At 37.0% G+C, this 16,906-nt stretch overlaps 1 protein-coding gene across 5 annotated transcripts in view; it reads left to right on the top strand.

Moving 5' to 3' along the window:
• SRPK2 (SRSF protein kinase 2) overlaps positions 1–16,906 on the top strand; it is a 144,028-nt gene that overhangs the window by 96,728 nt on the left and 30,394 nt on the right. For all 5 annotated transcript variants that reach the window (XM_030478858.2, XM_030478862.2, XM_030478861.1 and 2 more), the window contains 5 exons: positions 4,949–5,057; positions 5,589–5,676; positions 5,923–6,010; positions 11,512–11,618; positions 16,224–16,389. In XM_030478858.2, coding sequence (XP_030334718.1) covers positions 4,949–5,057; positions 5,589–5,676; positions 5,923–6,010; positions 11,512–11,618; positions 16,224–16,389 — 558 coding nt within the window. The remainder of the gene's footprint in view (positions 1–4,948; positions 5,058–5,588; positions 5,677–5,922; positions 6,011–11,511; positions 11,619–16,223; positions 16,390–16,906) is intronic.

Here is a 16,906-nt window from a genome sequence, read left to right as displayed (position 1 = left end):
CAGGGATGGCTTTTAGGTACATTAATTCCATTAATTTGAGTTGGATTTTATTAGTTTAAATATGTTTTCTGTGTTTTGGGTAACCTTATCTGTATTTACAGAGTGGGAGATAAGTATTTGGAAATCATAATTTATTACCGGAGTGCCTCTTTTCTTCCTAATACTTTCTTCAAAATGATAATCTCCCAGGATCTTTGAGTTAGGCACAGAGCATACTTCATCTCTTCTCAACCCCATCCTGAAATTTCATAGGAGGGCAATTTTGATGAGGGGGTATATGGTTAATTTTTTTCTTAATTCAGCATTTTATCTGTTAACTGTACTTCCCAGTGCTTGGGCATTTTTGTTCCTAATTTTCTTTTTTATATTTTAAGGATAAGTTACTATGTGCTGGGCTCACAGCTTCACCACATTACATGGTGGTTAGTAAATAGTCGTAGTATTTTTAATCAGGAAATTGGATTAATTTGAATTAGCATCTAATGTGAAAGAGACAACTAACAGCCATCGGTGTAAGGCACAGGCTAACCTCTGTTCCTCGGGGGCTTCCTCCAGGACCTGTTTAAATCTGTGAAGTTGCTTCTGTGTCAACTGAATTTACATTAAATACTGGTCAAATCTTTATTTGTTTAAGGAATGGAAATACCAAAAGTCCAACTACGTGATTTGTCAAGGGGTATTTAGACAGTGAAGATAGTTTTTCTTCTTTTCTGAAAAGCTTTGAAACACTTGGATATTTTTCCAAGAGCCAGTTGTGTCACGGATGTAATTGGGATTCTTTGCTTCTCTGATCATCATCCTTGCCCCTGGAGATGTCTCCCATTCATCCAGCTCACAAAGGGAATAGTTCCCTATACAAACATAGAACTAGCCAGCTACAATTACCAATACATTCAGAAGACATTTAGGAATAATGATCTCATTTTTCTGACCCTCTTCCTTGAGTGCATGTTGCACTAGCTAGCAGTGAGAGACACTTTTTTTCTGTGTGCTGCAGTGAATAGCACAACAGGCGGGTTTTGTTAAGTTATCAGCAGTGCCACTTACACATTGTATATTTTCAAATACCAATATTGTTCTTCCAAAAGTACATCGTTTTTCTCTACCCGTTAATATGGCATAGATGCTTTCTTGTTATGACTATTTAGAAATACTTTCTGTATCATGTGGAACTTAAATAATTACATTTCTTGTAGGATGACACCAGTTTTTAAAATGCATTTAAACTAAATGTGTTGTTACCTGGTTGTTCACAACCTGTAAATGAATATGTTGCTGACATGAATAATCAGGGAGTAATATGTACAGGAATGGTGATCGATTATTGCCAAAACTGCACCTGTTATGGTTTAGAAAGTGTCTTGTGCCCATGGATATACTCAGAGAATAAGCTACCACTGTTGGTATCTGTACATATGCTGGTGTATTGCTATAATTAGTTATGGCAGTGCTATAGGGACCAAAATAACACGGCTTGTACATATATAGTATTGTTACTCTTGCAGTACGTAGATTTTACTAAAATAACTGTATCAACCCCCAGTTTATTAACTTGACTTTGGTGTCTTTGATTTCCTCGGTAGGGTGTTCTCTCTCCTATCTGTTATGGGAAGAAACTATCCCAAGTTTTTGATTTTTGACCCTTTGAAGCACAAGTAGACCAAAAGCTATCTGCAGAGAGGCAGCCTTATAAGGCACTTGTTTACCTCAGCTATTTTTAGAGATGTATGTCTACCTGTATTTAAATTCTTCATCGAGTGTTATGCTCTTAACATGTTAAAAAAGGACAAAAAAGGCAAATAATTTTGTTTAGTGCAAAAATTTACTTCTGGACATTGTTTTTTTATGTACTTGAAGGCCCGCATACACCCTTCTGGCAATGCAAAAGGCTGTGTCAACTGTGAGTGGTTTTATATACATCTGAAGCCACATAACTGCCAAGGAATGATTGAACAGAACCGGATGTTTAGGAAAATTATAAAACATTTCAGAAATATTTGTACTGTTGAATTTTAAAATCTATTTGCAAACCATAGAGAGGTGTTAAAACTAGGTTTTTTAACCCTACCTGTTTGCAAAGGAGATATAGAGAGAATAATGTTTCATACTTCTTACTGTTTTCATGCAATGATACATGCAGGACAAAAATCAAATTGGAAGAAATGATACTATTATAGTGAATTATGTGGAAGTGTTTCACATAGTTCTAGCTCTCAGGTCACCCGACTTGATTCATTTCACAAATGCAAACCTTTAAGTAGTGGAATTGCTGTATGTTCTTTAACCTTCCACTCACATCCATCACTTCATCGTCCTCAGTAGAGCTTTGTGGAAATTATTTACCAAAGAGTAATAATTTTGTTGTTGTTATTTTAAGCCATTAAAAAGCTGTCTTATGATTCTATTTATCCAGTTTTTTAAATATTTTCATCAACTGTTACTGCAAAGACAGTTAAATAGACAATTAAATTTAGTTTTGTTTTCAATGTTTCTATTGGCATGGATTTGTATGTGTGCATTCAGCAAAATTTCTCTAATAATGAAGCTGCAGTGGATGTGGGCTTCTTACGATGCTGATACTGTTTCTTGCTGCAAATGAAGTGGGCAGCATAATAGTCAATACTTACTCTCAATAAGTCTGTGTCCCCCCTTCTTTCCTGAAGTGTAAATCTGGTTGGGTGTTCCACAAGTGATCTGTTTTCTTTCTTTGCCAAGTGGGAACTCCTTAATTTCCAATGTTGTGCATTCTTACTTAGGTTGACACAATTCAGCAGTGGAAATGAAGGTATTTTTTTAGGTACCTACGTGATTTGTCCTGGCAGTTTTTCATGAACATTTCCTTCCCAGTGATGGAGGGAAGGGGAGTCCTGGGACTTAGTCCTAACCTGGGTCTGTATGTCTTGGTCCTCCTGTAGTGCCCTGTCCTGTTCCTGATCTAGGGCCTGCTTTTTCCTTTGCTCTATTTTAACGGAAAATGTTGGTGTCTGTATACCTAATGATTTGTGAAATGAAATACTGCATGTGATAGGAAGTGTATGATTCCAGTGGGTTAAAGGTTTAAAGGCTGTTCTTGTGCAACATACTCATGACAAAGATGGAACTTCAACTCCTTATGCTAGGCTGCATGAGCTGAGGCTGCACTCTGTGTCTGTCCGTGCTACCTGTGCACATCAGACTCATTTCTGTGCCTGGTGAACATGCTTGACCCTCTGTGGTGGTATAAACTGGGAGGCAGGTGGGCAGGGAAGTGTAATAAGCCAGCGCTGTATGGTAGCTGAGACTTGAGCTGCCCATCTGCAATTACTTGTTGCTGTCACTTGGTTCAGACTGGACCCTGCTGAGAGGAATACTTGTGAGTGCTGCTCCCCTGCTGCTCTGGCCCGAGCTGTTTGGGTCTCTGCCAGGGGTATTACGTGCGGGAGCCTGGGCAGCTGCAGCATGTCAGATGGGTCAGCTTGTATTTGAGAATGTGAGCAAACCAGCGAGTGTCTGCTAAGCCTGAAGTCACACCTTGACATACAAATATTGAAGCTCTGTGTGTTTGAGTTTCAGTTTATGCATGCCAGCATCTAAAGCAATATATTACTTAAGCTTTGTCATTCTGTTGAATATCTAATCTTTATAATTCTGTTGTACAATTGTGTTAAATTTATTAATCTGCTCTGGAAGCCTTTGAAAAAAGTTCACGAATAAAGTCTTCTGTTAAGGCAGAAGATGTTATTAGCAAAGAAAGGATATAAATATATCCAGATTTGATGTTGCTGTTCCACAGATAAACAGGAGATAAGAGCGAAGCCCCTGTTTTACATCCAAGGAAATGATAAGTTCACATTGTTGTCTTAACTGGGCACCAGTTCTAACAAGATTTTCAGGAGAATTCAAAACAAATCTAGTAACTTAGAGAAAGTAGTCTGAGGTTTTCCTAATTTTAAGTGGAATAGTCAATAACTGAGAATCCTGCCAAAGGACAGTTGGGCATGAGACATTGTGAAGGACCAGAAAGAGCTGAAGAAGTGATTCCGTGACAGCTGCTCTGAGTCTGCTGCTGGTGATGTCCTGGAGGGTTGCATGGTGCAGCTTGAGTATTTGTTTGCAATTTAGGCAAAATTGTGGATGTTATTGTTGGTGTGATAAGGTCTGAATAAGATACTTGTGTGATCACTGACTTCCCTGTGTTTGACTGGGAGGAAGAATGCCTCTTAAAATACAAAGGAAACAAAAAATTTCATTACACCTCCTCACACTGTCTGGAAACCTGAGCTCCAGCCTGCTCTGTCCCATTGGCCTTTCTGCCAAATGAGGCTTTTGAGGACCTGTGTAATGGTGTAAGTTAGGGCTGCAGACTTTAGCAATTAAAAAGCAGTTCAGACAAAGCCCATAGCTGCCTGCTCTCTCTTTTTCCTCACTGTTAAAACCTCAGACATGAGAAAAATGCATTACTGCTATGGGTCAGGAGCCAAGCAGAGGAGCATCAATGAAGTCTGCATTGTTCTTAACATTTTCTCAGGAAGTATGTTATTGCTGCCTTTATTAGTAGAAAGCAAATGGGAATTAAAACAGTCTCTGTTGAGATTCTACAATCATCCAAAGTATGTTGATTGGAGAAGCTTCAAATATGATAAAAGAAATAATGTAGATCTTTCCTGTACTCTCTGTGAAGTGGAAGATAAGCCTGGGGAAATGGAGAACAGATGGTAATATTGCCATAAATAAAAGCCATAAGAGAGAAGGGTGAATAAACTCTACACTAGTTACAGGACATGAATTTTTTCCCTCCAGGCCAAGTAAGGCAGAATTTTTAACATTGGAGTAAAATATTCTTTAGATTTCCTATTTATAGTACAGGACAATTTGAAGAGAAAAATTTATACTACAAGAATTACTTGAAAACCTGGGAACTATTGTTTGTTTTCTGAACATTCTTTTTCTCTTCATTTTTTCATAAAAGGAGGCTATCATCCAGTGAAAATTGGTGATCTTTTCAATGGCCGGTACCATGTTATTAGAAAGTTAGGATGGGGACACTTCTCTACAGTCTGGCTATGCTGGGATATGCAGTAAGAAAACTATTTATTTCCATTTACTTTTTCCTTAATACACTATTTTGTTTGGAGTATCTTTTGTTTTACATGCATGATAAAGTTATGTGAATGTTTGCTTTCTTTTTATGCAGAAAGATGTCTGCAGTCTTATTTTGCACTTGCTTAAGGGTATAGTTTATAAAAGCTCTCAGAAATAAGTGTATATCTGTTTTCTTTGACAAATTAGCTTTGCTTATTGAGTTTGCATGTTGAACATGCAGGAGTGAGCTACTGTTTTTAATTGTTTTATCTTTAATGAAAAAATAAACCTTGATCAAATGATAAAACATGTAACCAAATTCCGCTTTTAAAGACATGAGCATGAAGAAGACAGAATATTCAATAAATCAGAGTGTTAACAGAGTATTGTTAGAAGGTGCTTTTAATTGTAATGTCAGTGTTTTCTGTCAGAATATATTAGGTTAAGAAATATTTTATTCAAAATTTCCCAAAGTATGTCTATTTTAATTCAGAGCACGTGTTGAAAATGTTTTTGTTCTTTTCAAGGGGGAAAAGGTTTGTTGCAATGAAAGTTGTAAAAAGTGCCCAACATTATACAGAGACAGCCTTGGATGAAATAAAGTTGCTCAAATGTGTAAGTATCACCCATGCAATACAGTGCTCAATATCGATAATAACAGTAAAAATGAATTTAAAAATGGAGCGGAATACTGTTTTTAAACTCTTTTTACATATTTTTTTTCTAAATGTCTGCTTTATTATGTGTTGCTGTGATTTCTGAAGCTCCAAAATAGTGTTTAACTTCATGTGAAAAGCTAACTAATTAGTATTTTGAAGTAATTTTTGCCCTAAAATGTCAGTGTTTCCATTCTTGGTTTAGGTTCGTGAAAGTGACCCTAATGATCCCAACAAGGATATGGTTGTGCAGCTGATTGATGACTTCAAAATTTCTGGAATGAATGGAATTCGTATCCTTTTAAAAACATGGCATCTTCATTAAAACTGATCTGCTGACATAAGTAAGCATTTAGTTTGGCTATTTTTCTAGTTACTATTACTTTAAATATGCATTAACCTAGATGCAAAGAGTAGTCCAGTGTGTAAAGCACTCACTGGAGTGAAAGTAGCTTACCTTTTCTAAACACATTGCAAAATAGAAAATTCTCATGAATCCTGTCATGTTCTGCTAGAACTAGAGATAGTTCATGTAAAAACAGGAGTTTTACTGAAAAGATTTGTAATAACTGAGGCTTACAGGAAGCATGTCTTGCTTTAGGCTGGTAAAGAGAAAGAAAAGTGTCAGTGTCATGAAGAAGCTGGTTTGTGTTTTCTTGTGGGAAGTGTGAGGGCATGGAAATTCTTCTCTTGTTTGTATGAGCCTGTTTTGGCCAGGTGTTACCCTCTTTTTTGGCAAAGGTTTTAAAGCTTTATCTTCAAATGCTTTCTTAAAAAAAGGGGGGGAGGGGAGCGTTGGGAAAGGAGAGACACAGAGTAAAATGTGATCGAATATTCTTCTCAGGGAAAATTTTGGGTCTATGAATGCATTTGATTTTAGAGTTGAGCTAAAGTGAGTTTTCTTTGCTAATTATATTAGATACTTTAGCAGCTTATTATATTACTGTGCTTTCATTTACTGTTACAGCTGGTATTTATGTGTATGCTTCTTGTATCTTGGAGCTCTAATAACAGACCTCATTGTTCATGGTGTCATACTATCAGACAATGAATCAATTCCTGCTCCAGAGAGCTTATCACTGAGTTGATTTTGGTGATGGGCCTTCAGTCTTGAGCAGATCAGGTTAAGGTGCTCTTCATCTACTCTCATCCTCTAGGAGGTGACTGTCAGTGAATCTGAAAGCCCACTAGATAGCATCCTTTCAGGGAGAAGCGTGCAAACAGTGTTCATCTCATCCATCTTCTGACATAAATTACGAAGCCTTTGGGTTTGTGATAAGTGAGGATGAGAGTGTGGGCACAAGTATTCTCAGTTACAGAATGGCATCTTAACTGCTTTCCCTTTGTCCCATTTTGATTTGTTTTCTGGTTGCTTCAGTGGTGAGCTACCATGGTAGAAATGTGCTTAAATGTAGATGAAGTTAGTATAGTCTGCTTATTGCCTAGGTTTTGTTACCAAATTAAAATAAACCATACAGTTGCCAGTAGTCGCGTCAGCCTGAATATAAATGGTTTGTGATCAAGGAAATTGCTTAACACAATGAGGCAAAGAACCCTGGTGAGGGTTTCTTGGTGCTGCTCTTGTGCTACAAAAAAACAGATTTTAATGTATGAGCTGAACTGAGATGCTTATTAAGAGGTATTTTATAGATATCTCTATTTTGTCTAACTGTTCACAAAGAAATATTGCAACCAAAGCACTTCAGGTCTTTAGCTGACAGCTGTACAATTGAGGGATAATCAAAGTTATTTTTAGAAATCAGAAATTTTTACTTGCTGTTTTCTAATATGAAATTGGGAATAAGAAAATGCATTCGTAGCTATACACAGAAATAACTCCCATCGTCTGTTTAACGGAGCAGTTTCCCAATAACATTCTTAAACTATTACTAAGATTCACAATTATGTATATGTCTGTATTAAAGGTGAGAGCCATTTCTAAGTATAAAGAGTAAATTTTGTTGGTGATAATATTTTGAAAGCATATCCAAACTTTATCTTTTTGAAATATAGCACTTAAGTTGACAGAGCCAAAAAAGACAATGTACTGGTGAAAAATAAGAGTTCAGATAGCTTTGTGTTACCAGCTGGACAGCTGATATTGATTTATTTTATTTCAGTTTTACTTTCATGTTGAAATCTCTGACAGTACACAAGTTGTTTTATGTGGAAGGCAAATGTTCCTGCATTACTGAGAAGTACCTTTTTCAGAAAGGTACAGTAGACAGGATGGGTTGGCATTGCACTCAAATTGAAATTACAGCTGGAAGTCTGTCAAAGTCCTAACCGCCAGTGAAAATATGGTATCTAGTATCTTATGCTTTGAGTTTTCTTGTGAACAGCTTGTGCATACTGGGTTGCATTACCAATTTGAGCAGCGGTTGGTTGCACTGATGATTTGATCAACTCCTTTTTATCTTCTAGGAAAATAATCTTTGTGCAGGTTCTTTTGGGAGGGAGCAGGTAACTGATTTTAATGTTTTGTTGCTATTTATTTCCATTTTAAAAATTCCATATTAGTGCTACATTAGTGCTACTGAGTTGAACAGGTTTAGAGAAATACAGTGATTTGAGAGTTTTTCCATGCTCTGCTGTTTCCAGAGACTTCCTCTGGGCAAGTCACTAAATATCTGTTCCTTGACTGTAAATTAAAACAACATATGCTTCATAGAGGCTAGATCACTGGTTATGGAATACATTTAAAAGTTAAAGCAAGACAGAAGAGAGGTGGGTGAATCCTTTGGATGGCTAATACCACAAAATGTCGTGGAGCTTCCAGACAGGAAAACTTGTCAAGAGCTGTGTAGCACAGAGCTGGGAACGTGCAGAGTCATTGGCCTGCACTGTGTGTCTGAAAACGTCATCTTTCTCCTAGGAGCTGTAAGAAGTGTTTATGTACAAAGGCATTTTAACAATGTGTGTTGTGCTACACTAGGCTGATAATTTTTTTAACTACTTGAACATTTTAAAAAGATTGCAATTATGATTTTTTTCAGAAAATAACAGAATTCCCAAACTTCGGCACTGTGGTGTTTTCAATAAGTGTAGATTATTATGTTTGTCTGCACTGGATATTTATTAGAGCCTTAACAAATGTTTATTTGAGTGTAGCATTTTTTAAATAAAATCTTCAGATAATCACATAATGAAACAAGTATTTAGAGAGACAAGTAAAAAGATAAGGAAGGAAACATTCCTGACACAATCAGACATTATAATAATTGTAATAAACTTACCTCCAGAGAATATACAGCATTAATTACATGCCATAAAGCATAAATGCTGACAGTCCAGAAGCAGCTGAGATACATCCCGGAAGTGTTCTGTGTTGGTACCAGAACCTTATTTCATTTAACTAGTCTCCAGCCCTCATCAGATCTCTAAGTGCTTCTGTGATGTGTGTTTATAGATAGATAGATATTTACTGGTAGGCTTTTAGTCAAGAAAGAACAGTTTTAAGTACTTAAGCCTGTCAGCTGATTCATGTTACGTTTGCTCTCACTTTTGCTGCTCTGCTCAATTTCCCCCTTTCAGACATTTCCCAAACTGCTTCATAAGAGTTTCATAAGAGGCATGTCTCCTGGGTGGGCTTCAGGTTTATTTTTGCTGGAGGACTTTTTTGGACAGACTCATCTGTCAGGGTGTTGGTGCTGTAGGAAGATCTGGGGCATGCAAGGCTGGTTTCCCAACAGTTAAGGCACAGCTTTTCTCAAACACTGTTGTGGGCAGTCTGACTGACAGTTAATGATTTTCAGGTCAGGATAGTAAATAAGGCAACTTTTTTGCATACCTGCTTCAAACACTGAGCCTCTTCTGTGTCTTCTCCACAGTGCTGAGCACTGCCTTGAGTTTCTCTGAGTCCTCCCAGCAAAACATTGCCATCTGTTTATTCAGGTAGACATCACTTCTCTTTCTTGTGGCCCTCCTCTCTCTGCCTACCTCTGCCTTTCCTCCTTGCATCTTCCTACTCAGTGCCCTACTCTTGCGTTTCAGCTATGTCCCTGCACCCCTTTGTCTTCTGGTTACTGGCAAGGCTTAGCACTTCCCTAAGTGCAAGGAATGGCAGGAATGTGCTTTGGAGAGTCCGCAGCAGCAGCGGTCTGAAGGGCTGTGGGCGGGTGTCCTAAATTTCATCTCTGAATGCTGCAGTGTCTTGCCTTTCTGAAATCTGTTGTGTTGCTGTAGCATTGCAACTTCACTGCGTGGGCTAAGTTAATAAGCCATGCAGGGGCTAATGTGTTCTGCTCATCATTTTTGATGGCTGTGTCCTCTACTAGTGACTTCTGTTCATTGGGTACTTGTGTAGTAGAGTAACCAAGACTGTTTCCTTTTTTGAATGGAACAAAGTTTTATAATATTCTGAGTAGACTTGATTGGGAAATGACTATTCACTGTCTCCGTTAATACAGGAATTAAGGAACATGAAGGGAGATGAAAAGTAGCAGCAATCAAAATGTTACCGTCCTTCACAATGTGTTTAGATAGACTGGTCTTGAGACCTTTTAACTTTGGTCTAAATCCAGCATAGAGGATGTAGGTTTTAAAACTTAAGTTAGCTTTATGAGTATAGGTAGGTACTTGAGAAGAGTGTAAATGATAGATTGATAGACAAGGTAAGTCTCATTTTGACAGAAGTTAAGACAGTGACTCTAAAATCATAGCCAAGACTCTAGTTAATAAAACTCAAGAGAAGTTAGGTAAGATTTCTCCCCTAACAGTGTGTAGTTCCTTACGAATGGTCTCTGAGATATAGTGTAATTTAATCCATTGAGATTTTCCTGCAATATCCATCAGTTCATTTTCTGTTATTTGTTTTACTTTATTCTTTGCAAATTTGTAGGATCATGTAGTTAAGATTTTAATATTCTTTCTGATTTCCAGGGATGTCAAGGTCATTCACAGCTCATGTCTGAGGATTAACTTGGTCAAATCATTAATGTCTTGCTGGAATGTTATGGCTGATAAAACTTAAAATTAACTTGAATATCTGAATACTTTCTCAATAGAAAGATAATCTACCCAGGTATATTAAGTGTAGAATCTCTATCTTAGGAAGCCCTCCAACCACAGGTCAGTGGAGGTGCCTACATCTTGTTTTTTCCTAATATCTTTCCCTGACCATCTCCTGTTGGCCTCTGTTGGGGACCAATAGTAGATGCTGGGTCAAATGAAACTTTCTGGTATACGTTTTTTGCATGTTGCTTCTGCGTTCTGCATTTTCTTTGTTCCTGAGTTCTTTGGTGATTGACATTCTCTGCAGTTAACACTGTACGTGGTAAGAAATCCATTCTCTCACTACTTGAGTCTTTATTGTCAAGTGATTCTTAATTGAGCCTAATCAAAAAGATTTCTAGTATGGTTCATTTTCTAAAACACTGTTGCTGCAGACTTTTGTTGTTAAAAGTCTATTCATATCATTGAAAGTTTATTAGAAGCTAGACATTATAGGCCAAATCTGTACTTCTCACTGTTTCAAAGAAAACAAAAATGAATTAGTTATTTTCTAGAATTACCTATTTCATTGTTCACCCTAATGCTGCTGTTAATATGTGGAAATACTTGACAAGATTTGTATCATCAAAATGCTTCATTTGTTTTGCATTTGGGCACTGTTCTTACGTATAACACGTACAATTGCAATATTATACCAAAGTACATACTGTGTTCTGCTCGTTTTAGGGGGAAGTGTTTTCCCTCTAACAGGGTGATGATTGCTTTAGCCAGTACGCAAACAGACATTTGTGTTGATCTCTTCAACAAGTTTATTTGGAAATTATCCTTAATTAAATCCCAGATGTCTGTATGGTCTTCGAAGTACTTGGACATCATCTCCTGAAATGGATAATCAAATCCAATTATCAAGGCCTTCCCATTCGTTGTGTAAAAAGTATAATTCGACAGGTAAGATTTGCTAATGTTTTAATTAGTTTTTTCTACCACTGTTAACAGTTTGAAGGTTAGAACGGTGATATTTCAACTGAGTTCTTACTGATGAATAGCTAAGATAATTTTATTGGTAATCCTAGGGAGGTTTGCAAGAACATCTTTCTGGATGGCCTGCGTTTCTGCATGCTGGGCGGGCTTTTTTGTTTGTTTTGGTTTTTTAAATGAAGGTTTCCCACTGAGAAGAGTTTCCTGAGGGCTTTAGAAAATAAAAAGTTGAAGCAAGAAGTCTTTTTCGTAGACTTAAGGAGATTTGTGTTCAATAGCAGTTTTGGTTGACACATCATGCTTCTTAATAAGATCTTCTGGAAAATAAAATGTCAGAACAGGGGGAGATAATATTATTATTATAAAACTGAACAAAAATTGTATCTCTGAAAAATAGCTTCAAAAGGAAAAAAACTGGTGTCTACCTGTATTTAAGTTTTTGTGGTGTCAGAGAGTTAACAATATGAAACAGTTCAGAACATTTCACTGGGACGTGTTCTCTCAATATGTGTTCTTTTGCTGTATTGCGAAAATCAAATTCCCGAGAGGTGATTTTAAGGAGAAATAGTGCTCAGCAAGGAAAAATTGTGTATATCTCTCTGATTTTGTATATAGTGTTAATCCATCAGCAGTTAATACCTACAAATGATGAATGAAGTATGCTGGCACTTCAGTAACTTGTATTGCCTTTCATCAACGTTACCTCTAATTTAATAAGCGATCTGTTAAACTAACTTTCTTTGTAACTATTATTGTATGTCAACTGGTGAATATCAACCTGTCAGCTCTTTCATCAGAATTACCTAAATAACAAATTGATGAGGTTGTTACTATACAGTTGAAATTTTAGGTCCATTAATACCTGTACAACTAGGTGGCTTGGATAGTAGAAATCAGGAGTTGTAGTAACAGTGCTCCAGCGGAACTGAGCTGCCTGTGAAGAAAAGGGAATGTGTATATTTGTATCATACATGCAGATACATATCCACTGGCTTTGGTAAATGTTGTCTGTCTTTGGAATGTTTTTACATTGATTGCACCTTCGTTTGGCCAAAACCTGAGAAATTACAGTGTAATTTCTTGATACGCCGGGTTTAGCAGCAGTTACACTGCCTGTAAGCCAAACCACAACCCCTTTTTGGAAGGAAGGTGAGAACTACTTAACTCAGCTTCACGGCATCTTTGCCAGCAGGCTCCTATAACGTAGCAGAGGAGGACTTTCAGGTGGGATCTTTGGGGATGGTGACCACAACCCAGTGAGAAGTGGGGTCAGCAAGGACAGGGGCCTTAAGGACCCCCAGTAAGGGGGAGGCTCTCAGTGGTTTCTGTGATTGTCATGACTGTGGGACTTGACTCAAGTGGTATATACAAGTACATACAACATGAACTAGTTGGTTCAATTTTAAGAAGAAAAGGCTAATAAAGGGGGAAACTTGTGATCTCTTCAACACAGAGAAAATGGAGCCAGACTTCTCTTGTTGATACACAGAGATAGGACAAGAAGCAATGTATGTGAGTTACCGAAAGAGAAGTTCTGGTTACATATTAGGAAGAAATTCTTTGTAGTGAGAAAATTCTTTGTAGGGTGGTAAGGCACTGGAATAGATTGTCTACAGTGTTATGTAGTCTATATCTTAGAAGATAGAAATGAACTGGATAAAAGCTCTTGAGCAGTTTGGTCTGATTTTGAGGTTAGATACAACTTTGAAGCTAGTGTGACTTATGGAAGGTTTGAATCACCCAATCTTCCAACCTAAATTACTCCTTGAATGTAAGCAATGGTAAAAATTCCAAGTAATTCAAATACTTGATATGTGAAAAGAGGAATGTGTTAGTCCTGAAAGATTAAAAAGGTTTTATTTTTGTGAGCATGGAGTTTGTGAGTTACTGTTTTGGACTAATGAGAATAGCATTAACTGCCAAGACTTCCAGGTTGTTCATCTCATTAAAGAGAATACAGATACTTATTCTTTCTTCTACTCAGACAAAACTTGTGCTACACATTTTCTAAAAACTTACTTGTGAAACTTGAATATGAAACAATGCACTGGTATTATTGTACAGCAAACCATTTTGTTTCAGAAAGTACTATAATTCCATGCTACAATTGAAAAGTAATTTTTTAATGCTGTGATTTGGAAGATTTTGTTTCCATTTTTGAGTACTTTTGAGCTTTGGGGCAAAATCAGGTTTGTTTTAAAATGCAGCTGAAAGTTGAGTTTCTTAATGAGAATTTCAGTTCGTTTTCAAGAAGGTTTTTTTTTTCCTCTGGGGCAGATTTATATGAACTGTTGTGCAAGAGAAGACCTTGCACAATTGAAAATGGGGCTAGTTGCTGCAGTTCCTTGTTTGCAGTGGAGATGATTGGAAGGGTCCATTTATTTAATTCTGGATCCTTACTTTGGGTTGTAAAATGTATAGCAGCAGTCTCTTTTTGAGAGGATCATGTTCTGAAACTGATGCTGAAATGAGCATCATGTATTTTATCAATGAAAGTTTTCACTTTTGCTTGGATTTACAATATAGTAAGTCTGGTTAATGGGTCAATATAATGTGGCTCCTTGAATGAAAAAGAAAAAAAGTGGATATTAATTAGAAACTGCAAATTATGAGTTTCTTTATGTGAAACTAACCTTGTGACTTTACAAGGGAAAAAAATTCAGCTTTCTAATTTATATTTTTGGTTTTCTAAAAAAAGTTTTTTGTCTCCCAAGAAAGGATTCTTCAACCAAATTAAAGACAAAGCTGTCCCTGTGACACTGTTGCTAAGAGGGGTGAAGGCCGTCTTTTTGAAGTGGGAGATTTCAAATCTAGTTTCACATAAATTCCACTTCTGCAGGTCGCAGTGGAACAGATATTTATTTATCTTGTGAATGCTTATGGCTTTCAGTGTACTCTGGAATCTTTTATTTTTCTTGGCCTCAGAATTATAGACATTCAGTGGTAATTTGTAAGATAGTCTGTAGTGTAGTGGGGGAGGGAAGAGACTATTATCATCCGTCTTTATGTTGCTATTGCTGTTAATGCCTCTTGTAAATTCTGAAGTCACTTAACTGCTAACTAGCTTCCCGTAATAAACCAGTCTTTCTTTGAGACATACTGTATGTTCTTTCAGTTGCTTTGGCAAGAGGTTAAGCAAATTTTGGATCTACAGGAAAAAAATCCGGATTATTAAGAATGCAGCAGGTTTTCGGTGTACCATTGGCACTGATGCTGAGTCCTGCTCAAGTGAACATACAGTTTTCATCTAGGCCTACAAAGAAAGCTTTTCAAAACAGTGGCTGTTCTACTCTAGCTCCAGAACTGGAGAAAGCAGAGCCATGCACTTGAATTGTTTCTAGGATATGTTAGCCTGAGTGTAAATATCATACACATGTTGCTGCTGCTCTTCTCTTGAGCTACCTTGCATGCTGGATGGATGTACCATGGAACTCATACAGGCTAAGCTCTGGAACTAGCTCAGGACTGGGTGGTAGACTAATATCTTTGTATTTTGTTACTGGTATTTTGAATCAACAGGTTTGCCTTTAAAGTTGACCCTAGTTAGCTATGTCTTAAAGGATCCTGAGAGCAAGAAGCTTGTTAATTTATTTACAAAATACAGAGATTGGCAGGATGTTCTTGTAGCTGGAGCTCATGAATCTGGAGTTCTGTTTCCTGCTGTAGAACATTGAAAGAAGTCTTTTAAATGGGTTCAGCTAGGTTTCTGCTTTTTTTTCTTTGTTGCTAATCTTTTTCTACAATAGTTATGTAGATTATCATAGTAGCTTGGTTTATGCTGTTACATTATTCTGTACTGAGTAATTGTAGTAATTGACTTCTGCAGTTTATCATACGTAGGTTTTATCTAGAAAACTTGTAAAATCACACAAACTACTGTATTTCTGTTACAGTTAGAATTTGAGAATTTTTTTCATAGTGTAAAAATCATGTTTTTATTTTCGTCTCAGAATGCATTTAGAAGACTTCAGATATGCAGGTTTGGTATGGTTTTAGCCTGCAGAGAGTATGAAAAGCTATTGGAAAAATACACGGGACAAATACAGGTAGACGAATCGTGATGTGTGGGTCACATTAAAAGCTGAATTACTGTTGGCATTCTGAGGAAAACTATAGTTAGCATTTTATCCCAACAACACATTTCTCTCTTTGCTTTTATTTTTATAATCAATTGTAAGATGGTTATTCACAATCCAGACTTCAGTATGTAGTACTGCAGGGTGGGGTTTTTTTGCAAATAACTATCTTTTGAACCAGGGAGGATCAGCCTTTCTGGGCAACCAGATTCCCTTTTCAAAGGAAGATGTATCAAGTATTTTTTACACATGTGCAGATCAGCTAAAGAGCACTTGGAAGTGGAAGTCTGATAGCAGGTTGCTGTCATCAAGACAGTTCAGCCAGCCAGCATCTTACTTATGAAAGTCTCAATAGCTGGGTTTTTGAGCTAAATAAATTATCTGTTGGGCCACATGTGGCCTGCAGGCAATAGGTTGAACATCTCTGTACTAATAACAAATACATTTGGCTTGGTTTGGGTAATAAAAATAATTTTTTAAAACATCCTTTTGTAATTAGGTACTTCAAGGTCTAGATTATCTACACAGCAAGTGCAAGATCATTCATACGGATATAAAGCCAGAAAACATTTTGATGTGCGTGGATGATGCCTACGTTCGTAGAATGGCTGCTGAAGCTACCGAGTGGCAGAAAGCTGGTGCTCCTCCCCCCTCTGGCTCAGCAGGTATGATGGTGTATTGAAATGCAGTGTACTAAAGTTCCATCAATATATTAATGCTAATGATATTATGTTTAATGAAAATTAACATTTTAAATAATTGCACATGAAAAATGCATGTCTAGTTAATTCTTATTTATGCTCTGGAAACTATCCAGAGCATTTCACTGAGGGAGATGCTTTCTTCTCAGTTTTGCACATTCAGGTTTACAGCGTCTCCAGATGCAGAAAGAGATTTATTGATATAAACTTACTCTCCTCCCACCCCACAAGCAGTAGTGACTGGGGTTTAGCCACGATGGAGCCTTACATGTCTAATACTGACAATAATTAATAATCTTATCTAAATTATGTGTCTGGTTCCATTATAAGTTCATCACCATCCTTGTGAAATAATCTGCCTTTTTGACAGTTATAACTTATTCTTAGACTGCAGTGAAAACTTTTATTAGAGTCCATAGTTTCTCACCCTTGAAAATGGAATTTATTCTACCTAACTGAATTCCTGATAAGTCCTTCTCCC

The sequence above is a fragment of the Strigops habroptila genome, chromosome 3 (assembly GCF_004027225.2).
Source record: "Strigops habroptila isolate Jane chromosome 3, bStrHab1.2.pri, whole genome shotgun sequence".
NCBI lineage: Eukaryota > Metazoa > Chordata > Aves > Psittaciformes > Psittacidae > Strigops > Strigops habroptila.
Note: the sequence above shows the minus strand (reverse complement) of the source record. Positions and strands in the feature narration are given on the sequence as shown.